This window comes from Marmota monax, unplaced genomic scaffold, assembly GCF_021218885.2.
Source record: "Marmota monax isolate L192 unplaced genomic scaffold, Marmota_monax_Labrador192_F-V1.1 WCK01_AAM20220418_F8-fsc00147, whole genome shotgun sequence".
NCBI lineage: Eukaryota > Metazoa > Chordata > Mammalia > Rodentia > Sciuridae > Marmota > Marmota monax.
This window is the reverse complement of record NW_026693552.1, coordinates 2,229,611-2,255,638: the sequence shown is the minus strand read 5'-3', so window position 1 is coordinate 2,255,638 and position 26,028 is coordinate 2,229,611. Positions and strand designations below refer to the sequence as shown.

The 26,028-nt window shown below is 30.9% G+C and overlaps 1 protein-coding gene across 1 annotated transcript in view; it reads right to left on the bottom strand.

The window, feature by feature from the left end:
• The window catches only part of Cnbd1 (cyclic nucleotide binding domain containing 1), a 403,883-nt gene that overhangs the window by 81,608 nt on the left and 296,247 nt on the right, over window positions 1-26,028 (bottom strand). Inside the window, exons 9-10 of the mRNA XM_046458653.1 lie at window positions 6,139-6,248; window positions 4,461-4,611 (exon numbers count right to left, since the gene is read on the bottom strand). Of these exons, the coding sequence (XP_046314609.1) occupies window positions 4,461-4,611; window positions 6,139-6,248 (261 nt within the window). The remainder of the gene's footprint in view (window positions 1-4,460; window positions 4,612-6,138; window positions 6,249-26,028) is intronic.

Below are 26,028 nucleotides of genomic sequence, written 5' to 3'. Positions count from 1 at the left end.
GGCTAGATTTATTAAAATCTTAATTAAGAATATTTTGCAACTAAAAATGGCTTACAGGATATTTTATAACTTAAAAGTGATCATGAAATCATTACACTGAAATTTCAAAGGACAAGGAAAGAACTTCTATAACAACAAAAACCAAAGAAAAAAACACAATAAATCCTTTGTGAATTCTTTCTTTAAATTTTACTTGTTCAGTAAATGAGTTATTGGATATCCAGCAATATTGTCTGTCACATAAAACAAAAACCCCAGAGAGATGTTAATTTTAAAATTTTCTATACTAGTAAACAAATTATATTTAAACTTTAAGTATGTAAAAATTTTGTGATATTATTTTTATCAATAACAAATAAACCCACTGACAACTAGATATTATTGTGGGATGTAGCATGATAATGCAATTATAGAACATTTGAGTCACTGTACATAAAATTCATCAGAGATTACATTTCATAGTAGAACCATAATTTCTTTTACTTTCTTTTCTTTTCTTTTGGCAGTAATGGGATTGAAACCAAGTGAGCTCTGCCATTGAGCTACATCACCAGCCATTTTTAATTTTGAGACAGGGTCTCACTAAGTTGCACAGGCTGGCCTTGAACTTGAGATCTTCCTGCCTCACTCTCCCAAATAGTTGGGTAGAACAAGTATATTCAATTGTAGTATAGGTTTAACACCAGCACATAGGAAAGTGGAAACACATTATTTGATATCTTATTGTTGCTTTTCTTATAAGAGCTAATATCAACTCTGTCATTTAAAAAAAATATCCTAAAATTAACTCAGTCATCCCAAACTCTACAAATTGAAATGGTTTAATATTTTTGTTTGGGAAACTACTCATTTAAAAGACAAATTTAAGTGTATGTGTATAGATAGATGGATAGACATGATATAACATATAACATATTAAGGTAAACATTATTTTCTGATTCATGTTGTCTTTAATTTCTTTTTTTTTTTTCTTGCGGTGCTAGGGATAGAACCCAGGGCCTTGTGCATGCAAGGCAAGCACTCTACCAACTGAGCTATATCCCCAGTTCATATGTACACATACTTATAAAAATTTATGATGTATAATAATTTATAAGATAAATTTAATTTTACCAACTAAGGATTACGTTTAAATGTCAGTATGGTGTTCAAAATGATTAGCTGGTTTCCTTATTACATAAACAGTTCTTCGATATATTTATTTATAAAATACATACTGAGTAACACTTTTATGTTATGCATTTTTTCCATGTAGACAAAGCTTTTTGCTAAATAAAGTAAAAATTTTACTAAAATTTATTTGCATTTTCTCTTTCAACATGATTAACAATTAGTTTAAAAGAATCATCAGAGAACATCTTATTTTTATCCTGTTTTTTAAAAAGAGTGCTATGTTTTATTTTTAACTTGAATGCATTTTTACATCAAAATTTCTATTACAAAGCAGAAACAAAGAACAAAAGGGAAACATATTTCTTGGGACAACTGTTCAAGAGTTAAAACTCTTTTGATTAGCATTGTTAATAAGGAGAAACTTGCTTATAACTTGTCTCAGCATTCAGGAAAAATATTGATGTATTTTTAAAAAGAATATATTCAGTGCCCCTAAAGAGACTATCAGGCCTATTTATAGGGGGTAAAAAAATCTCATATCCTATGCTTTTGATCAAGTGAATCATTATGAGAAATAAATGTGTTTGGAAATTCTTCCTGTTGAAAAACAAACAAAAACTTTCAGATAGTTTGTACCAAAGTCAGCTTGGAATTGAATTTTCCTTGGAGAAAGATAAGCTAAATCTATTAGCTATCCCTTACTTTTAAATCATACATGGTTGAATGAGATATAATAAATAATAGTGGTAAATTCATTTTTATATACAAAGTAATTCTTTTTCATTACAAAAGTTATATGCTTGTTTTAAAGTAGAAAGAGAATTAAACAAATCAGTAAAATTAAAATAGTTATGTTTGCATTACCTTTAAATTACTTAAGGTATAAATTCATCTGGACAAAAATATATTATCTTCATTAAAAATCACAATCAGATAAACTGTTCTCTTTCCTCACATCAATGTAGTGTAATAGCTAATAACAACCCTTGATAGCAAGATGACAGGTTTGTATCATTTTCATTTATCTACAACCTGATATTTTTAAGGCTTATTTCACATTTTGGGGGTCCTATCCCATGTCACTTTGTAGAGATATGCCCATATTTTAGATGATAAAAAGAACAATGTAAAAGGAGATAGAATAAATAAATGTGAAAACACAAACTAAAGATTGTTTTTATTTTTAAATTTCTTTTTAGTTATAGATGAACACTAGATCTTATTTTACTTGTCTATTTTTATGTGGTGCCAGGGATTGAACCCAGTGCCTCCTGCATGCTAGGCAAGTGCTTTACCACTGAGCCACAACCCCAACCCTAAAGATCATCTTTCTTTTTGAAAAATTAACCACCATTTTATTAGAATCATTTCTCTTTTAAAATTTAACTCCCTTTGAAAAGATACAAAATATTTAGAATGAAGAAAAAAAATATGTTTTGTAATATACCCAGTGTGTTATTTCCTTGTAAGCTGTGGCAAAGTAAAGAAAAGCCCTCAAGCTCAGTTCTCTTTAGGGAAGTTAATTAGGCCCACATGACCATGTCAGTATCTTTTATAACATCATTCTCAAATGAATGGTTTATCAAATAATATTTAAAGTATGAATAGCACACATACAACACAGTTAAATTTAAGCTTATGCCATCTATTTGAATTTTAGGCTGTCATATGACAAAACAGATTCTAATATTTGCTTGAAAGAAACACTTTCATGTATTTGATTATTATTTTGATGTATCATTTTGGATTAAGGAATGCTCATATGAATTATAAAAGCCTATTTCCAGGTATATCTGTAAGGATATTTCTAAGAAAGATTAAGATTTGAATTAGTAGAGTGTGTACGGAAAATCCATTGTCACCACTGTGAGCAAGCAACATCCAATACATTGAGGGCATCAATCAAACAAAAAGGCAGAGGGAGGATCAATTATCTCTCATCTTCAGCTGGCACAGACAGTTTCTTCTTCTCTTGGATGTATTGGTTCAAAGGCCTTCAGATTCCAGGATTTACACAAGTTTCCTCCACCCCACACACACACAAGTGTTAGAAATTGTGGCTTCAGACTGGGAGTTACACCATCAGCTCCCTCAGTTCTCAGGTTTTCAAACTTGCCCCAAATTACAACACTGGATTTGTAGGTCTCCAGCATACAAACAGCATATCTGACATCATGACATGACATCTGACATCATGATCTCACATTATCACATGAGCCAATTCCCACAATAAATCTCCTCTTATATATTTATACATAGCAAATTGGTTCTGTTTCTCTGGAGAATCCTAAAGAATACAATGTGTGATATATTGATTTACATAAAAGTGTCCACAGTGTATTTGCTTTGGACCAGTTAACCAATTAGCATAGGAAAAGAAAAACATGGCCTATATCAAGTGAGAATATTATAATTTTAGTCTGTGGTTAGTAATTATTTTTAAGTGATATTTACCTTGGGAGAGGTTGTATTTGAATATCACAGAGGAAAAAAAATTAACAAATGTCATTCCAAATTTATGACATTTTACAACTTTTAAAAGTAGATACATGAATTTGAATTATTCTTTTCATTACAAATCATAGTTAACAAGTGTGGGTTGTACATTCTCTAGGAGACAGAACAATACTTGAAATTCAGGATAAGAGGATTCTGTCAAATTACACATGAATAACATGAAAATCTTTCAAATTTATATAAGCAAACTTCTCACCCATGTTAATTTCTACAAATTTCTCTTATTCTTTATCCAATGTTTGACATTCTTTAGCTTTATTGTATAAAAAGCTTCACTTTAATATTCCATCGTGTTGTCACTTAACTATTATTCAATTCTCGTCATTCACAATTGCATAGCTTGTTTTAGCACTTATAATATTTGAGGACCAAATACCAGTAGAAACATGATTATACTTTTCTTATTCCTAGAGCTCTAAATTTTCAGAAAAAGGCTTAACTTCTGTAAGCGATAGCTTTTTATATATTCTTGATCTAGATGGAACAGTAAGAATATTACATACTTGATCTAAACAAAAACATAAAAGCAATGACCTTAGATGTGAAAGCTAAAAGATGTTCAAAAAAAGGAGGAAATATTGGTTTTTTGGGTAACTGGAAATTAGCAGAGATTTTTATTAATTTCAAATCAAAGTCTTTTAAAGTATTACTAATATATCTTAAAGTAGCATAACTGAATCCCAATATGATATCAAAGGGGCTCTCTATCAATATAAATGTTGTCTCTTTAATAAACACATATACACACGCTTGAGTGTCCTAAGTTGTCTATAAAATACAAAATTTCAGGCAATAAAATGGCATAACATTAAAAGACATTTATGTGTTACCCAATATGTCTTTATCCTCAATGATTGCCACCTCAACCTCTGTTCCAGCAATGACTGTGCAAGGGAAAGGAACTTGAAGAAGAACACTGATCTCACCAAATGACTCATTTTTCTTAAGTGTACCCATATAAACAAGTTTTCGAATTTTTTTCTGTAAAAGATAATTGATATCTATTGAAACTATTTGCATACAATGAATAACTATTATAATTATCAGAAACTCACTTATTCGTAAATCATTTTACTATGTAAGTATATTAGCAATTTCATAAAATCAGAGGATATATTAATTCCTACATGTGTTTATGTTAGAGCAACAGTAAATTCATAGACAACTTCAGCATATCTAAGAAACTGACAGCAGTGTTATTTAATGATCTGCCAATTAAAACTTTTAACACATGAAGTTGTCTAGGAAATATTGAACTAATTCAATCTTTCAAGCTCCTAGGATACCATTTTAAAATCAGAGCTTGCTTAGGATGTTTTCTGAATTACAATTGTTACCTCAGCCCCGAATGTAAAGAACAGCTAGCTACCAGACTAACACGGTAATAACAAAATAAGTGGAAAGTATCACAGGCAGAACTGATGATGTAAAATGCTTCTCCCCTGCCTTCCTTGTTTAAATTTGAAAAAATAAAAATATATAAATCAATAAAGTAAGCAGCAATTTAGGTTCCAATTAGAAACTTTGGGGAGAAAGACCTACCACAATTTCAGTATAGATGGTTCTGGAGAAAAAATGGAGAATTTAAATTATCTTTTCTCAGAGATCTACTCAGTATTGAAACAAGGATGATTTGGTGAGCAGTAAGATATATAAAAACAGAATGCAGCCTTCAGGGTATGAAGGTGATAGGAACTTGGAAAAAGTAGAAGTCTTTACCAAATATCCTGGAGTCAGAGCCAACATAGCTGGAATCTCTGCCATATCTATAAATGGCAGATCTTTACACTGCATCTGACTGGTACAGTAGATTTCAAGTCAGTTTCGTTATTTAATTGAATTCTATTGAAGATCATCTGACCAATAAAGTTTAGTTCTTTTTTATCACTATCTATTAGTTGTTTGCCTGACTCATAAGAATAGAATCTTTATAATGTACTCTTTGGGGTCTGACATTTTTTACCTAGCCTAATAAGTTTGAAATTCCTGCATATTCTTTTTGTCTCATGTGTTCCTTTGATTACTGTGTGGCATTCTATTACATAAATATACCACAATAATTTAATCCATTCAACTGCCACTGGACACTTGGATTACTTCCAGCTTTTGGCTTATGAGAACTGATGCAAGTCTTTATGTTGATACATATTTTTATTTCTGGAACTGCTGGATCATATGACAAAGCATATTATAGCCAATTTGATATGTTTATAGTAGTACCTTGATATGATTTGAAATTGTATTTATCTGATAAAGAGGTCAACCATCTTGTAATGTATTTATTGATTAGTCTTATAACTCAATAAGTATTGTCTTACACCTTATCTAACATCCTTACATCTTACAAATTCAATATAAAAAAACTCACAAAAAAAGGTCAAAAAATTAAACTGATATTTCACAAAGAATACAAACTAATGCTCAATAAGTATGAAAAAATATATTAGAAATACTTCACTCATTTATGTAGATTAATTATCAAAGAAAATCCACATGCTTAAAACTTACCACTTTCTTTGTTTGTAGTTTCATAATTCCTATAATACTTCTATAAATGTTACAATATCCAGAATGAATATAAGCCACAAAAGAAATGATATTTCCACTTTTTACAATCACTAAAAACAAAAGACATAGATTATTTCACACTTTGTTCTCTATTATAAATTATTTTAAATAGTATGACAATAAATGTTAGCATACATTAAAAACTATTCATATTAAATTTTTTAGAGGATGCTAGTTTGTAGGCAACATCACTTGGTATAAAATTTTGAAAATTGTGGCTGGTATTTATATGTATAACATAATATAGAATAAAAATGGACAATACTTGGCAAAGGCAGTAGGGTGCTAGTAACTACCTATGGGGAAAAGAAAAGGGATCATAAGAGAAATTCCAAGCACTTGCTAATTGTTTTGGTGCAAATGTTTATACCATGGCTGGTTTTAAACTGCTAGTGATTTAACAACTGACTCCCAGAATATTTACCAATTATCAATCCAGATCCTGTACCTTGAACTCAAGTCAGAGCTAGAACACTGAATACAGCAGGGTAGTGATTACAAAGAAGCAAGAGTTTTGAGTCCATGCTAGCCTGATTTTTAAGCCTATTCTGCCACTTTCTGGGTGATTGTTGACAAATTACATAGTCCCTCTGGCGGACTTTTTCATCCTTAAAATGACAACATTGGTGATCCCTTTTCTATACCTTATATGTGGTAATTAACTGCATATAAAGCATCTTGTATAATGCTCAGTTCATATCATTGCATGATGAATCATTAATATCATTACTATTTCAAATTCATGGTTCCATCTATGATCAAAATATCCTTGAATGTGAACTATATCATAACATTATAACTGTCAGTTTATTAAAGAGCAATAATAAAATAAAAATTACCTGATCTACATAACACCTTAAATTGTCAGTATAATTTAAATATGTAGATTGATTGAAAATACTCAAATTAAATAATCAAATTAAAATTACTATTGCAAATTAATTTTATAATTTTTCATTCTGAAATGTATCAATTTTTTCTTAAAAACTGCAAACCCATCAGTGATAACCTAAATATAAGACACATATATATCTTTTCTATAATTTTATGAAACACAGAATAAAAATAAACTTTTCTGTTAACAAAAACATTGTTTTTTGTTTCTCATGTATCAGAGTACACATCAACATACTAAAAATAATGTCAGATTATTCTGAAATTATCAAAATTACACAGAAGATAGAGAAGAGCAAGTATCTTTAAAAATTATTGTTAAGCCAGGCGCAGTGATACAAGCCTGTAATTGCAGCAACTCGGGAAGCAGACTGCAATTTCCAGGCCAGCCTCAACAACTTAGTGAGACCTTGTCTCAAAATTTAAAAATCACAAGTGCTAGGGTTTTAATCACCAGTAATAAGCAAAATATAATAATTAAAAAGAACATGATAATAATTGGTAAATATCATTTATTACCAGCAAAAATAAACACCAACACACAACAGAAAAATACTTAAAGATAAATGAAAAGACATTTCAGTGATTTGGCTGACATGATTTTAAGAACATGTTATCCCCTTTTGTCATATAATTTTCAAAGCTGAAAGATCATAATAGAAAAATTACAAGGCTATTCTAGTTTTCTCAACCATATATTTTGTTTAAACAAAAATTTATGATGATGCTTTTATTGTTTAATCATGCTGCTTACAGGTAATGATATAAAATTATCTTAAGAAATCAAAGTGTAACATGTGCAATATGTAGATTGCAAAGTCAAGAGGAAATGTTCTTAAAGTTCTTTCTCTTAAAAGTAAAACTCCTGTACCAAATTATCATATTGCAAACAGTTACCATTTCACTCCTTTAAGCTAATCAGTGAGAATATAAAGGAAAGTATAGAATCCAACAGTTGTTATAGTTAAAACAAAGATGCACTATAACAAATAGTAAATAAACTCATAATTCTTAACATCTATACCTCCACAACTGTAAATCTTTTCTTAGAAGTCACACCAAACACAGATCATAGAGAAGTATCTATAACACCAAAGAAGATAGAGGGCGTAGAATTTTTTCCCATAGAAATCAGGCTAACAATGGAAAAACCAAATCATTCCACAGAGGGGCATTAGCTACATGAACAGTTGTTTATATTTTTATGATAATCATTATGAATGTTCATCTCAAGAAGATAATACAGAAAACCACTTATCATCTAGGTAAACAACCTGAGTTTAATAAGGCATCATAAAAATGCATATCTTCATACTTATAAAAGGAAGAAAATAAAAATAATATTACTTTCTTGACTGAAAAAAAAACCTATTATATGCTAAGAAGGTGCTTTTATGAGCAATCTTCTATGCCTATGGAGGAGAAAAACTGCTGCTCCTAAATAAATGCTAATGGTCTCTTAAATGATTTTGTTATTTCAGATAAGGTCCCTTAGAGAAACTTACAAAAAAAAAAAAAAAAACACTCTGTGTCATTCTTTTTAGGTATCCTAATATTTCAGTATCTTTCTGATGCTATGAGAAAATACCTGAGAAAATCAACTTTAAAAAGGGTAGATTTATTTTAGCTTATGGTTTCAGTCTATTTAGCTATTTCCATTGCTTTAGGCCTATGGTCAGGTTGAATATCATGGCAAGTAACATGGTAGATACAGCTGCTTATCTCATGGTAGCTGGCAAGCCAAAGAAACCACTTTTTTATCAAAGGCCCTTCCCCACAAACCCACTAAGTGATAAAACCATAAATGGACTAACACATAATTGAGGCCAGAGTCTTCATAATTCATAATTCAGTCACCTTCTGAAGGCCTCACCTCTGAAAACTGCTGCCCTGGGGACCATGCCTTCACATGAGCCTTTAGGGGACACATAAGGTCAAAACCATAACAGAGTAAACTCTGCTCATTATAATACTAACTTCTTTACCCAGAAAGCATTTCTATTCATCATTTTTAATGTGTTAAGTATGACCTTGAACTGAAATGCTCAAGAATATGCCCACCTCTATATGTGATGGCAAGTATTTCCTACATTAATATGTATGAATCGTCCAATAAAATCCCATTGCTTGTTTTGTCCAACAAGACACTGCTTTGAAATTACCTTCAGTGTACTTCTTGCAACAAATAATTAGCCTTTTTTCACTCTTTTATCTCCTGGTTGAGCTTATCAACTTTGCACTCAACAAGGGACAAACACATTACATTTGGTTGCAAAAATCATACCATTGTCTATAAACCACCTGCTCCCTCATTGTGATTCTGCATTTTACTCATTCAGCTTCTGATCATGGTTCCCATTCCTTATAAGTATACCAGTGATGTCAAGTTAATGGCACCTGCTTACCTTCCTCCTGGGTTATGTAGAAATGACAACACAAAAAGATCTACAGGTTCACACAACAATTTTAAATGAAAAGATTTAATCATGTAGTCTTAAAGATGAAATTATATGAACTATTATTTCAAGGTCATGTTCACTTATGTTCATAAAATACATTTAATTTTTTCCACAGACTTTAAAGATCCTCATTAAAACTCAGACTCGTACACTAAAATTTGAAAATATTAGACCATTATGAAGAGAACAAATGAAAAGGAGAGGAAAGCTGATGGAAAGTGAACATGGGTCATTGTTCTTCTTCTTTTGGTTGTTTATCATGTACCAGGAAACACAAGTCTTAATAAAACGTTTCTATTACAATTTTCGAGTCAGGTAAAAGAAGTCATGATAAGAAGGATAATTCCCTTGTGGCTATTAGCATCAGCATTGGGACAGTTAAGGTCTCAGTTTAAATGGAACAAAGTGATTAGAAAGATTGTTAAAGAACATCCTCTTAATGAAGATGAACTCCAACCCATTAGCCTAACATAACAAACATAGTTTTGGAACAGAAGTATATCTGAGGATCAAGAATATCAGCTTCTAGCAAGATGGTCATTAGCTAAATGAATACCAATTCTCATAAATCTGGAGTATTAGAGAAAGAGTAGTATAGAAGAACTGTACAATTAATGCTATTTTTTAAACTGTATTTTTCCCTATGTGGATATTTTTCTGAAAATATTTTCCTTATAAATCTATTTAGTTTGCATTTAAACTATTGTTAAGACAGTTTGGTGAGAAAGGGCATTATTATTATTATTATTATTATTATTATTATTATTATTATTATTATTTAGTTGTAGATGAACACAATACCTTTTTTTTTTGTTTTTATTTTTATGTGGTGCCAGGAATCGAACCCAGTGCCTCACACATGCTAGGCAAGTGCTCTTGAGCCACACTGAGCCACAACCCTGGTCCCAAGGGCTTTTTAAAAATCTTTATAAAAGCTGTCTATACCATTATCAATACTAAATAAATACTAACAAACATTATGTGCTACTTCTTCATTATTAAAAATGTTTATGTATACACAGATAAATATATATATGTGTGTGTGTTTGTGTGTATATATATATATATATATATATATATATATATATATACCACTTATAGCTAAGAAGAGAAAAATTCTGAAATAGAAATGCATATGAAAAGAATCAAACATTGATTATATAATTTTGGATTATACAATGTCATCTGAATCCTATTAAAATAGGTTGTTCTTGTAAAGAATGCATAGTGTAAGTAAAATATCCTCAAGTATGTTAATTGCTTATCACTTTGCATAAAATATAAAAAAATAAATATTTTTACCTCACAAATCTGTGATTTATAAAACAGGTATATTTAAATCTAATAATTATCGATTGAGGAAATCTGGAGAAGTATAAATGAATGAAATTAAAAGTTTGAATATGCCTGTGATAGTATTCCAATTAAAGAATCTGCTAAAACAACACATTTATAGGATTATTTTATAGAAATTATCAAAATATTTATAATATGCAGATAGACTTAAGTAATGGGAATTAAGTAATGGTTAAGAGAATGACTCTATAAAATGGACCTATTGTTCTGACCCACATGCTTTCTTTTCTAAAACAATAAGTTACCTGTAGCCATACCTGGCTTAAATTGATAGGATATGTTATATTCCTCAACAAACTACTTGTAATAGGCAGAAGAAATTCAGGCCCCAAATACCAATAATAACATAAGTTACACTGATGAGGGGATGGAATTGTGACCCTTACGAAAACAGATCCCAGAACTCAGGGATATAAGAATAATTTCCTGTAATCATAAAGCCTCTAAGAACAGGTTCCAATTAGAACCAGTCAGCATGGGCCAAAGTGACCTAGAGTTGTCATGGCAGAGGGGACTTAAAAGTCTGATGTCATTCTGCTGTAAGTCAAAATTCAAGAGGTGGATCTGGGCAGGGATCTCTGAAAAGTTCCCTGGGACCCTCAATAAAACTGGAGGGCAGGAAAGTCATGCTGTTCCTTCCTCTCTGAGAGGACCCCCTTCTCCCTTAAACTGATCACTTTTCCTTTCTCCTATCTCTTCTAATAAACATATCTGTTACTCTGAGCAAATATCTGAAATCTTTCTAGCCTGATCACAAGAATCAGGATGAAAGGGAACTTCATGCTCTCTCAGTTTTACTGAGTCCCCAACCCTGGAACAATATGACTACTCACTGCAAAACACAGATAAAAAAGAAGGGTTAGATTTTATTCTAGGCTCCCATGTTATTAATTGTTGCTCCTACATATTCTCTAACCTTACTTTCTTAGTATCCAAAATAGGACAAATGCTGAGGCTATGAAGCCATTCACAGGTCAAGTCAATAGAAATTGTACAGATTCAATGTCCAGCCTAACAACCAACAATCATAGACTTACTCATTCTCAACTCTTTGCTCAAATCTCATCCGCTCAGTTAGATCTATAATGAGAAGTCCACTGTATGCTATAGTTCAACTCCCTTCTCCCAACTCCTTTACTGGATTTTGCTCCGTGTTTGTGTGTGTGTGTGGGGGGGGGGGGGCAGGGTTTCTTTGTAACTATTTAACTACTTTCCAATTCATTGATTGTGCTTATTGTATACTGCATCCTATCACCATTAGAATGGGAGCTCCACCAAGACAAGGATCTTTCCTTTTATCTACTCTTCACTTGTGGCTCCACATATAGTCACCCAACAAATATTTGTTGAATGAATATAAGATCTCACTATAAAAACATGAGGTTATCTACACATAAAAGAAAGCTCAAAATATGGTGGCTTATACTTTTCTGAAACCCCTCCCCCAAGCAGTCCAACTAAACTGCTAAATTCCAGATAAAAATTTTAAGCTATAGAAGATGGTAGAAAAGCAACAAAATTTCTCCAATAACAGGAATAAAAAGTAAATGTACAGTCACTAAGGTAAGACAGTACTGGAGCTGGTGGCACAGTATGTGTGAAAGGTCAGATCTGGCAGTAATCATCCTATTCAACCCGCAAAGGGCAATACTTTCAATGGGAATTGAGAAAAGAGCACCTCACAAGAAGAGTCTCTGTAGACATTTTCCTTTCCTAGCCCTTGTACTGAACAGAATGGAGAAATAGAAAGGAAAAAAATCTTTTTGAAAATTCCTAACCATAAACTCATAGTATTGGGGCTAAAATCCACACCACGTGTGCAGCAATAAATTCCTTTAATTAAACATTTATTTTCAGACTATGCTGGGTTTTAGTTACTCTAAATGCCTTGGAAAAGAAAAACAAATTCTTTTTGAATGAACTAACCTAACCTACATACCAAGGTCCAAAGAATTCCAACAGATTGTTAGAGAATATGATTTCTCAATAAAATATATATTAGCAAATATAGAAGTAAACCAGTACCATTACTGTCACCTCACTATTATATGTATATAAATGTAGACACACTATAATGTTTATCTGTGTATGTGTGATGTGATGTATGTGTGTGTCTGTGTGTGTGGATGTGCGTGCACATGCGTGTGTGTATGCTTTGTCTGACATTAAAATTAGAGGATAGGAAATAAAATTGTATTCATGAAAGAGACCCAAAAGTAGTCAGTTGAATTATGAAAAAATAACCAGAAATATTTCAAAGAGTGCAATCAATCTCAAAAACAGATCACCTGAATTAAATATGAAACTGAAAACTAATGCTAGATACCGACTTATTAACAAAAATAACTTAAAGATTAGTATTTTTAAATATCATAGCCAGGGTCACACACTGTAAACAGACCAATAAATTCCAATTCCAAAAGAGTATATATTTCAATATTACTTTATTTGAAGCCAAATTTAAAAAATGAACAGTCACCTCTTGACGCTATGCACCAGCATAAAGTACTTTGAATCAAAGTCCAAAAGTCTTAACCAAGTTCTTTATCCTTGGTAGTCAACCAATTTAACATTTGTGCCTGTACTCCACACACCCCTACCCCTTCCCCTTCTAGCAGAAATCTCCTTTTCTTACAGTTGAGGTCATGCTCAGACTATATTCTGTTCTATCCTAAAAAAGTCAACTTCTTCCCACCCCCCAAAAATCTCTTCCATATTCCAAAAAGACCCAAACTAATATTGTTCCAGTATTGATCATAATCTCCTCTCCCTAAAACTTTGTATTAAACTTTAGACATACATGATTAAGTTCATATTAGTCTCCAGCTATGAATTTTCTATTCTTTGCCTATAGAGATAAAAGAGATCAACCAAGACAGAGACAGTGGACAGGTATTCAAAACCAGAGGTTCCTATGTTCCTTTTTCACATATTGCCCTATCTTTTTATTTTATAAATTTATGATACTTTTAGAGGACTGGTGTTCAAAGATCTGTTATATTGTTTTCTGGCTAATATTGTAGTTCTTGTTACTTTGGCTTTTGAGAGTCTACACTTTTTTAGAATTATATATTTGATTTTCTCTTTTTCATTTCAACTTTGAACATTGCTTTGTAATCTGGATTTAATTTCCCCTGTGCTTGATGACTACTTTAGTAAATATATGAAATGCATGTAGCCATGTATGCCACAAAGTAAATGCTGCCTATGAAATTGCTGTTACTAACTCCAAATTTTGATCCTCAGGCTTTCTCAACTGTAACTGGGATCTTAGAGAGAAAAAAATATCACCGAAGGAAAGAAAGCACCATAAGCAAGACTAAGTATAAACTCCAAATATCAGAAACACTACAATTGACAGATACGGAATGTATAAGGCTTGATATGAAAAAATGAATGATGCAAAGGTGCTTTCTGGAATAATTTGTGTAAGATGCTAACTTTCTTATAAGTTTGAGAGTATCCATTAATTTGATCAGATGATCCCATTGTTTTATTTCTTTTTAAAATGATCTTAGGTCTTTTCAACCTTTGTAAATCATCTTCCTTTTAATATCTTATATTTTCTAAAACATATACTTTCCATGTAGTTTTTCAATTCATTAGAATAGTCTAGTTTATAAAACTTTATTCTTAAATCTTAATTGTGTCTTTATTGTATTTCATTTGCTTACAATAGCTTTTACTCCAAATAAAATGCTTTTATAAAACTGCATTTTATTTCACAAATAACTGTTTTTTCTGTGTGGCTTGTATATGATTGTTTCCTGATTCATTCATCACTTGCCCTTTTTATTTTATTTTTGAAGTCTTAAATGCATTTTATCCCTATTATAGATTGGAATGGCTCTTAACAAATTGCAGCCTGGTTCCCTCCTACCCAACTACAACTGGTTATTCATTATAGTTACATCAAATTGTCACTGTTACTCTAGCTGCATGTTTTTTTTCCTCCTTAAGCCTTAGCCTATATTATTGTCTTGACCCTGAGTACTTTTTCTACTCACTACTGTATCTGATAAAACACTCATTTTTCCTTCCAAATTCAATTTAAATATTAACTTTTCAAACACTTTCTGAATTTTACCAGGCTTACTTAATTTAATCTTGGTCTTTCCTTTGATTCTTTTCTAGATACATTTATAATGAAAAGTATTACATTTGTTCAATGTTCTGTCTCCTTCACAGTATTTTGAGTTCCTTAAAGACTGGAACCCATTGAGTCTTGAAACACAAATGTTTACTTTACTATCTGGGACACTTTAGTAATGTCTTGTTGATTACTGAATAAATTAGTACATGAGCATGTTAAGTCTTAAGACATTTCCAGAACATTTTTTTTTTCAGTTGGCACTAGGTCTTTTTATTGGTTCCATAATTCTAAGAGGGAAAAGAAATACAGTTTGAGGTCAAAAATGGTTAGAACAGGAATCCAAGATACAGGGGATAGAAGTTCATTAGATTAGGCAAAGAGGAATGAAGGAAAGGGAGGGGAAATGGAAATAGGAAAGACCTTAGAATGAATCAGATATACCCTTGCTATGTTCATGTGTGATTACATAACCAGTGAAACTCCACATCATATACAACCATAAATATGGGGTCCTATACTCCAGGTGTTTATGGCACACTCTACTGTCATGTGTATCTGAAAAGAACAACAACAAAAAGTCTTTCCAGACTACTATATACAAGTTATTCAATAAAGTAATGCATTGAACAGTGTTGATCAATCTGCCTTTATTATTTTAAAGTTTTTATTTCTTTGGATTTGATTTTTATTTTTAAAAATTTCTATTTCAAATTAATAGCTCCTTCATTTTTCATCTTTATTTCTTTAAGATAAATGTCCTGTGTACTGATCTAGCCATATCCCATTATTCTGAAATCACACTTGATTTCTATCATACTTTGGCTGGAAGTTTTTCTTATTTTTCTTTTTAATCAGGAGGGTATAAGAATAAATTATTTTGTTTTTAAATATTTTGGACTGTACCTTTGGCATCTTTCTAAAATAAAATTTAAGGGTTTTTTTTTGTTTTGTTTGCATTTGATTTTACATGATCATTATATACAATATATTTTTGTAAATATTCCTTATGTAATATATGTTGAGAAAAAAATCTGTTGGATATTGAGATATCAATATTGAGATATCTGAATATATATCTAACATCTTGAATTTTTAAGTTTGTAAAGTTCAGCTTCTAGTTGTATTTACTTTTTGTTAAATCTATTTATCAGATTCTGGGAAAATTGTATATAAATATCAAACTATAATTATGATATTTATTTGTATTTATAAGCCTTTTACTTGTTTCCAGATATATTTTTAAGTGGTTCAGTGTATATGTTCCTTATGGTCGCACTTATTCCCTCATACATTTGGCCAATTTTTAAGATTCCTCTTTGCTTATTACAAAGATACTTGTTTACTTTGGTTTTACATTGATTCTATTTTGCTCTATGTTTAAAATTGTCCCATTGGCTTAACAGGAGAATGTGAAATAAAGACATCATGTTGTTAATGTTCAATGGTGTGATTTCCTTTTAAAAATTATTTATTTTTATACATTTGTCAGTATGTCCTAGTCGACTTTCTACGTTAGTATGTACAGATAAACATCACTATTTTAAAAAGATTTCTACAGTATAGAAGTACCTTAATTTAGAAGAATGCAACCATTTTTTCTCTACAGTTGCATCTTAAAATCTGACAAGAATTTGTATTTAAAATATACAACAATAAATTCCCTTCACAGATATCTGCAGAGGTGCCAAATTTTGTAAAAAATATGTTATTTATAACATGCTAATAATAAATTGTGATGGAATATAATTATTCATTTAATTGGCATGTTTCTTACTAACAGGTAAAATCATTTGCTTATATACTTGCCATTTTTATATCTTATGAATATTTTGTTTATATTAATTGTGCATTTGAATACTGGAGTCTTAGTCTTATTTATTTATAGTAACTTCATAGATTAAGGTTATTTATCCCTTGTCATTATATATGTTGAAAATATTTTCTTCCAATTTTTAGGAATGTTTTTACTCATTTATAATTTTCAACACATCATTTTTATCATTGTATGGTCGAAAAGGTTAAAACTCCTTTCATAAATTCATGTACAAGAAGTTCACACACTATTAAAATAAATATTTTATATTTTGTTTCAATGTATTTGTAGGGTTTCTTTAAACAGATAATATTTCTTAAAATTTATATTTTGAATAATGTATGAAGTAAGAATTTGTCTCAAATGTCAGAAACTCCCAAAATAATTGCTAAAATTTCCAGTGTGTTTCTATTGATTTAAAGTGTCCTTGTATCATGTATGAGTTGATAAAAAGTTATGACATGTTTTCAGGGCTTATTTTTCTGTGATTATGTGTTTCTATTCTCTTTTAACCATTTTATTATTAGGATATGTTTTGGTGATTGTGAGATCATTCCCACAGTGAAATCTTACTAGAATTTTCTTAGACCGCATTGTGTGTGCACTCTTCCAAATAAAATTATGATGGCAAACTTTTTTTTTTTTTTGTACTAGGTATTGAACGCAGGCCACTCGTCCACTGAGTCACATCCCCAGTCCTATTTGTACTTTACTTAGAGACAGGGTCTCACTGAGTTGCTTAGCACCTTGCTTTTGCTGAGGCTAACTTTGAAATCATAATTCCTCCTGCCTCAGCATCCCCAGCTGATAGGATTACAGGCATGCACCACCATGGCTGGTGGTGGCAAACATTTTAAATCCATTCTAACTTCCTTTGCTCTTTTCTGTTTTCTGCCACAGTATGCACATTTTCACACATTTCATTATCCAGCCTTCCCTACATTTTGATTTTTTCTTTTTTGGTCAAATTTGGTCAATGGAATAGAAAAGAAGAAGAATGTAGATGAGATGATTTGAGGTACTTATTCACCTATCTACCTCTGTGAATCAACCACCATGTGGCAGAGACTGGATCCCTGTGCCAAATACCCTCCATTCCTACAGGAACTAATCCTGCAGGTACAGGCAGATTCTAATAATTCTCTTCCGACTTCAGACCTAGACATGGTGGCATTTCAATTATTTTTTTTTATACAAATTTGTTAATGGTCGGAAATGGAAACTAGTTCTTGGTATAATAAAAAGGAAAATTTTGAGGAAAGAATTGGCATCAACCTAAAATCAATTATAGTTAGGATGCTACATCTGAACAAATCAAGTCTAATAATTTTTATATTCAACATAATTATTCTACAGAGAAAAAGAGTATTGTGCAAATTTGCTCAACTTCCTGATCCATGGAGGACTTCTTTCTTTGAAGGAGGATTAGGCTACCAGGGCAAAATTTAGGTGACATTGCCAAATAATTAAATTAATTAATAAACAAATAAGATCATCTTTCAGAAAACACAGGAATTGTATGATTCCTATGTTACAAAAATATTTTTAACTCATTAATATTACTCTTTGTCTAGCATTATGCTGAATCTAAATATCAATAGAAGTAGATATGGAAGTTAAATATATTTTATATTTATGTTAAAGCTCAATACAATATTGCATGTTAGGGAAAGTGAGCATTTGTGTTCATCCTGAACACAAATTGATTCAGAGTCAAGAGGTTTTTCTTTACAGTTGAAATGGTAAAATGACCTGACCTTACAGGGTTCTAAAGAGAATCAAAGTAGATAATATTAGTTAGTCTACAAATAAGAGTTCTTTATAGCTAGTACTAAATCAATAGAAGCAAATTATTTTTATATTTGTGTTAAAACAAAATTTCAAAGTTTTCAATTCTGGCAGAACTTTGTTATAAATACTAGTTAATCATGATAATTGTCTATTTATTAATGATATGTTGATTAATTACTTCACCCAACACTGCTTAACCACCTACAGTGATTTCAGTTCACTTACTTCAGTAGCATTATCTCGGAGGTGGATAAATATATACTAAATGTATAGGCCCAAGGAAGTACATGGATGGTATGATGAATTCATTCCTTTGTATCTACATTACAAGATGATTACATTTACCCATTTGTTGAGATAATGGGTTATCTAATTAACTTCACAACAATTAATTTAGACCCAAGAGTTATTCAACTTGGCATATATTAAAGAAATCTGAATATAGATAAATCATTTGAAGTAAATGGATTTGTTTTATTATACATGGTTATTTTTACTCAAATTAATTCAATCACTCTGGAAGACTTTTATACAAAATAACATTTCAGTAAATATACTGCTTATCTAATCTTGAGTTTTTGTGCACAATATTCTTCTGGCAAGGAAAAATATGATTTTTAAAATTTCTAACATTTTTCAAACAATGTTAAAATTATCTGATAAATCATGTATTAGAATTCTTCAGAGACACAAAACCAATAGATAATAGAGAGATGAAAGTATTTATTAGCTCACGATCTATTAGCTCTTAATAATTGCCTCACACAATTATGGAGGCTCATAGTCTCACAACAGGCCATTTGCAAGTTGGAGACTAATATGCTAGTAGTATATTTCAGTCCAAGTTGAAAGATTTCAAAGCCATGGAAGGCAATGGTATACCTCTAAGTACAAGGTCAAAATCCTAAAAACCCAGGGACCTGCTGGTGTGAGTTTTAGAGTCTAAAGATTGGGGAACTTGGGGTTCTGATTTTGAAAGACAGGAAAGGAAGAGTGTATTTCAACTCCAGAGAATAGAGGGACAGATCAGCTGTTACTATGTTTTTGTTTTGTTCTCATTAAGACCCTAGCTGGTTTAATAGTGCCTGCCCAGATATACCCCTAAAATCATACCTTGCCAGGTTTCTAGGTATTCCTTAATTCAGTCAAATTGGCATCTAAAATTAACCATCAAAATTCTACCACTTGTCAACTTGGCACCAGTATGAATCTCTATACACTGAACATAATCTCTGAGTACCAACAATCAGAAGATAACAGTTCCATCAAAGTCATGAAACTATCTTGCACACATCAAAAAATGCACTAACCCCTTCCCCAGAAAAAGAGGTAAATTCCCTGGATGACATTTACTCTTCTGTAATCTCATGACTTAAATATTATGATGCAAAATTAACAATACTTAAATACTGTCCCAAAGTCAATAAGTCATGATAAAGGAGTAAGAAAGAAATGGAAACAAAAGTATTTACTTACAGTAGATGGGGTAGGGAGAGAAGATGGGAAGGGAGGGGATGGGAGGGGAGGGAAGGGGAGGGGAGGGGGGATAGTAGAGGTTAGGAAAGGCAGCAGAATACAACATACACTAGTACGGCAGTAGGTAAAAAAGTGGATGTGTAACCCATGTGAATCTGCATTATGTATATAGGGTAAAAATGGGAGTTCATAATCCGCTTGAATCAAATGTATGAAATATGATATGTCAAGAACTTTGTAATGTTTTGAACAACTAATAAAAAATAAAAAAATACACACAATATATTCTTAAGGAATTACTTATAAAAATTTAAATCCTCATTTATATAACTGGTCATAGCTGGTACTTATAACTATCCTTCTTCTACTATTCATTCTGTATTTCCTTTGCCTTCAACAAGCATCTCAGAAGTTTGAGGTTCTTTACCTACAGGGTGACTGAAACTTATAAATGAAATGTAGAGGTATTCCATGCTTATGACTAGAAAGCATAACAATCAATATCATTAACATGTTTGTTTTCTAAAAATGATCTATAGGTTCAAGGCAATCTCCATAAAAGTTTCAGCAAGTTACTTTTTGGATACTGACAAATTCATTAGACTTTTTTTTAATAGAAAAAAGCAAAGACCTAGAAGAGCCAACATAATATTGCAAGAGCCTCCAACTCTTTTAACCCCAAAGTTATAATGTTAATAAAGATACAAGGTTAATAAGTAAAAGTCAACCACTTTCCTTTAAGCCAGCCATAAACAAGAGGAATTTGAAATTAAAAACATAACACCATCTAAATTAGCATCCCACCAAAATTATAGAGTGATATTTCTGATTCCAAGACTTATTATAAAGTTATAGAATCAAGACTGTGTGTTATTAGCAAAAAAAGAGACTAATCAATCAAGAAAATGGAAGAGAGAGCCCAGAAATAGCCCTGCATAAATATAGGCAACTGCACTTTGACAAAAAAGCAAAGGCAATACAATGGAAACTGATAGTCTTTTTCAATAAATTATGAGGAAACAGCACATCCACAGGCAAAAAAAGTGAATCAAGACACAGAATTTGCACCGTTTATAAAAATTAACACAAAATGTATTACATACGTAAATGCAAAATGAAAAAGCATAAAACTCATGGAAGGAGATAATTTGAAGAGAGAGAACTAGACAATCATGGATTTGATAATAATATTTCAGGTATGACACTAAAGTAAGAATATGTGAATTAATATCAGTGCTTTAAAAAACACTGAAAGAGAATTGAAACAAGCCAGAGCATGGGGGAGAATGTTTGCAAAAGATATTTCTGATAAATGATTGATAGCCCAAATAGAAAAAGAATTCTTAACAACAACAGCAAGAAAATAAACAGTCTGATTTAAAAAAAAAAAAGGGCCCAAGACTGTAACAGAACCTTACCTAAGAATAAAGAGAGGGCAAATAAACCTATAAAAATGCTCTATATCTCATATATCATCATGAAAATTCAAATAGAGAACAACAAGGAGATACTGTACACACATATCAGAATGGCCCAAATCCAGAAGCCTGGCTTTACAAACACTGACGAGGGCATGCAACAATAAGTCTCATTCATTGCTAGAGGGAATGTCAAATGGCACAGTTACTTTGTAAGACAATTTGATGGTTTCTTTCAAAACTAAACACACTCATGCCATATGATCTAGTAATCATTATTCTTGGTATTTACCCAGAGAAGTTGAAAACTCAGGTCCACCGAAAAGCTTGTCTCTTGTCCTGTCCAAAAGACTTACTATACATTTAAAGACACACATCACATCGATGAAAAGTGAAAGAATAGAAAATGATATTTCATGCAAATTGCTGTCAAAGGAAAACAGTGGTAGCCATATCTATATTAGACAAAATAGATTTTAAGTTAAACATGCCCAGAGGATTTGGGGGGATAGTCAAACAAGCTGCATATGACACCATGGTAGCAGATACATGCCATTGTACATTATCCAAACTCAATGAATATATATTATTCAAGAGTAAACCATAGGGCTGGGAATGTAGCTCAGTGCGAAAGCACTTACAGTGTGTTCAAGGCCCTAGGTTTGTTCCCCACACTGAAAAAGAATAAACCTTATGTAAACATAGGGGCAGATAGTATATAGATTTGCTTTTGACCTCTAAATTTTTCTCAGAACCTAAAGTTGCCTTATATTTTAAACTTATTAAAAAAATAATTAAACACAAAGGAAGACAGTAAGATGAAAAGGCAGGGAGGTTTATAGGTTATATGACAGATACATCTGAGAATTAAAAAAATAATAAAATAAATTCTTCACTATTAATAGATACTTTTAATGTAAATGGACTGAATTTTTCAATCCAAATACAGAGTGACTGAAAAAAATAAAAACAAAAAGATTCAGTAATATGCTTTCTATATGACTCAATTTAAATGTAAAGACATATGTAAGCTGAAAGAAAAATGTTGAGAAAGGATATTTCATGAAAATTTTAAACAAAAGACAGAAGGCATCACCACACCTACCTGATATAAAATACACTTTAAGTAAAATATTGTCATGGTAGATAAAGGAAAAGATAATATAATGATAAAAATGTCAATTCACTAGAATTAAATAACAATTATAAACCTCTACACACTCAAAAATAAGGAACTTAAATACATGCAGCAAACTTTTAGAGAATTGAGGAAGAAATTGATAGCAAAAAAATAATTATAAGTAATTTTAATATCTTATTTTCAATAATGGATGGAAAATAAAGATTATCAGAAAGGAAGCAGAGAACTTGAACAACACTATAAACCTAAAGACATATACAACAGATTGCAATCAACAGCAGCAGAATGAACACCCTTTTCAAGTCTAAAGAAAGCTTTCTTCAGAATACAGCACACATTAGGTCAGTAAAATGTCTTAAAATTTTTAACATAACTGAAATTTTACCAAGTATCTTTTCAAACCTCCATGAAATATAAAAATAAAAATTAGTAACTGAAAGAAAAGTGAAAATTTATAAATACATGAAAATTTAAAAAAACACTCATGAGCAAATGAAGTCAACGAAATCAAAAAGGAAACTTAAAAAAATCTTGAGACAAATGAAAACACAACATAACATACCAAAAGTTATAAAAAGCAGTGAAGGCAATACCAAGAGAGGTGTCTATAGCAATAAATGCCTACTTTAAGAAACAAACAAAAAAAAAGCATCTCAAATAAATAAACTCTACCACCTCATGGAATTAGGGGAAAAAAAGCAGAATAAGCACAAATTTACACAGTAAATGAATCATGTTTAAAAAAAAAAAAAAACTGAATAGACTTCTAACTAGTAAGGATGATTCAGTGAACCAGATCTCCCAGAACCAAATGGCTTTACTGGTGAAGTCTACCAATATTTAGACATGAATTAACATCTATTCTATAAATTTTCCAAAATTTAAAGCAGAAAGAATGCTTTCTAACTCATTTTATAAATCCAGCATTACCCTGATAGTACAATCACAAAACATTGTTATAAGAAAATCATGGGCCTGTATTCATCATGGCTATGGATATAAACACCTTTGACAGAATACTAGCACACCAAATTCAATAGGACATTAACTGGCTCTTACAACATGTCCAGGAGAGATTTATCCAAGAGATACAAGAATAATTCCAAAATACAAAAATAAATCAATGCAATATTTCATCATTATCAGAACAAAAGATAAAAACTACTTGACCATTACAATGATACAGAAATAGCAATCAACTAAATTCAACACCATTTAATGATTTAAAAAAAAAAAAGTAACACTCAACAAACTAGGAATAGAAAAGCACATAGTTAATATACTCAACAGCAAAGAGTAGAAAGGTTTTCCTCTAAGATCAATAATAATCTTTGAAAATTGCTTCAGAAACATTAAGCCAATTGTCATAGAGATATTAAAAATACGATACATTCTAAATTTGTAGACCAGAACTTACTGCTTTTTTAACTAAAACTATAAAAACAAGACTAACTAGTTAAATTATTTCAATTAATTAAACAATTAACATACTTTCCACCATGTGAAAAACACTACTAATTCTATTCTTTTAAAAGCCTGAAATATAGTTAATTCAACAAAGCAATTATTGAAAAGTTAAACAAGTTTAAGGGAATTAAATGATATTTATTCCAAAACAGTTTTTAATGTTTTCTCTTTTAGAGTTAAAAGAACATCTATCTCAGTGTCATGAAATTCAAACATCAGACACTCAATATTTTTTTGTTCATATGTTATGAAATCTGGACATGATTTTGGAATATGTCATTATTCTAAAAGGCTTTCAAGTTAGGGGACATAACTTTCTTTAAAAAAATTTCATCAGATTATTTTAAAATAGTACAATTACTTAAAAAGAGAAGGGAGAGATGAAATTTTGTTGTTAAATATCAAGAAGTTCAAATAAAATTTAATGCTATCATATTAAGCCAATTATGCAGTTTGTAACACATTACCTTTATCACTTCTCTGAAAAAAATATGAATAGATTAAAAAATACATAATATTTATCTTATTTTTCCTGATTTGTTAATTCCCTAATACTTTGGCAATTTCATTCTTACAGATCATTGTTATTCTGCAATTAATTCGACACTGTTGATGAAATAAAAAATAAAGAATTGAGGTAAAATGTTTACTTTCTATAATTTCATGCATTTATTATTTATGTACTGAAAATATAATTTCCTTGTGGCTACAAAATTTTGCTAATAGTTTTGTTTTTACATTCTATACATTTTTTGCCTAGCAGAAATTTTTCAATGAGGTATATTTATGTTATGCTAATTTATTATTCCTCAAATGGAGCTCATATAGATTATTTTTATGAGAACCCTTCTGAGCTCCTTTTAATGAGGTAAAAATTCTGCAATATTGTCAATGGAGAAGAGAATTGTGTCCATTATATGTTGGTTTTATCTAAAGTATTTAAAACACCTCATAGGAAAATCGGTCTTACTATTTTTTACTGGACTCTAGGTTTGTTTTCCATGCTGACCATCTCTACTCCTGCACCAACAATTACTTATTTTCACTATCTTTCTTCTTCCTTTGCTACTTCAGAAATAAAACTACTTGCTTGAAGATAATTAGTGACACTGTCAATGTGAAATAAAATGCTGCCTTTCTCCATCAATGTCCTTCATTTTCTATCAGCCTTAAGGGAATATTCTCTGGTATTCCCTTTCCTCCTTTGAGTTATACTAGCATATGTATGAACCAGCACATTGTGTGCATACTATGAAACATACATTGCCTTATCTTTGTTATCTCTTTATTTGGTTGATTCTTTTAATTGCTTAAAATTTCTTGCTCCAATGTTCTTTCATTATCCTTATTCTCCTTCTCAGTATATTATAAGCTGTGATCCCTCACAAGTGTCAGTCTTCAATGAAATGAAGAGTTATGGTTTCACTACCAAAGAAGGGTATGCTAAGGTATCACTGAAGTTACTTACCTAACTCCAAATTCAGCAAAATTTACTCTGAAATTCAGCTAAGGCTCTGAGATCAACTTTGCAATAGATATTTCTGGGGTTGAGGTTGTGTCACTGTCTATACTAATTTCAGTTTTCTAAATGTCTCTGTCTTTTCCCTCAGCTCCCTCCCCTAATTAGAATGTTTACCAGGCATTTCAGTCTCAATCTTTTTTTATTTCAAACTCATTATCTTGCTAACTGCCTCCAGCTCCTTATGGAGGGTACAATGAATATCCTTCATTGAGAATACTACCCAAGTCTGTTAATAGTCACCAAAATGATTAGAAGAAACACTTTCTAATGTGCACACAGGAATGAGAATTGTTTCTCTTTCCATTTCTTAGAGAATAAAGTCTGAAAATATATGGTTAATTGGAAAGAGTATGAAAAATATTTTGCTTCATGAGTGGGGAAATATTAGACCTTACATTAA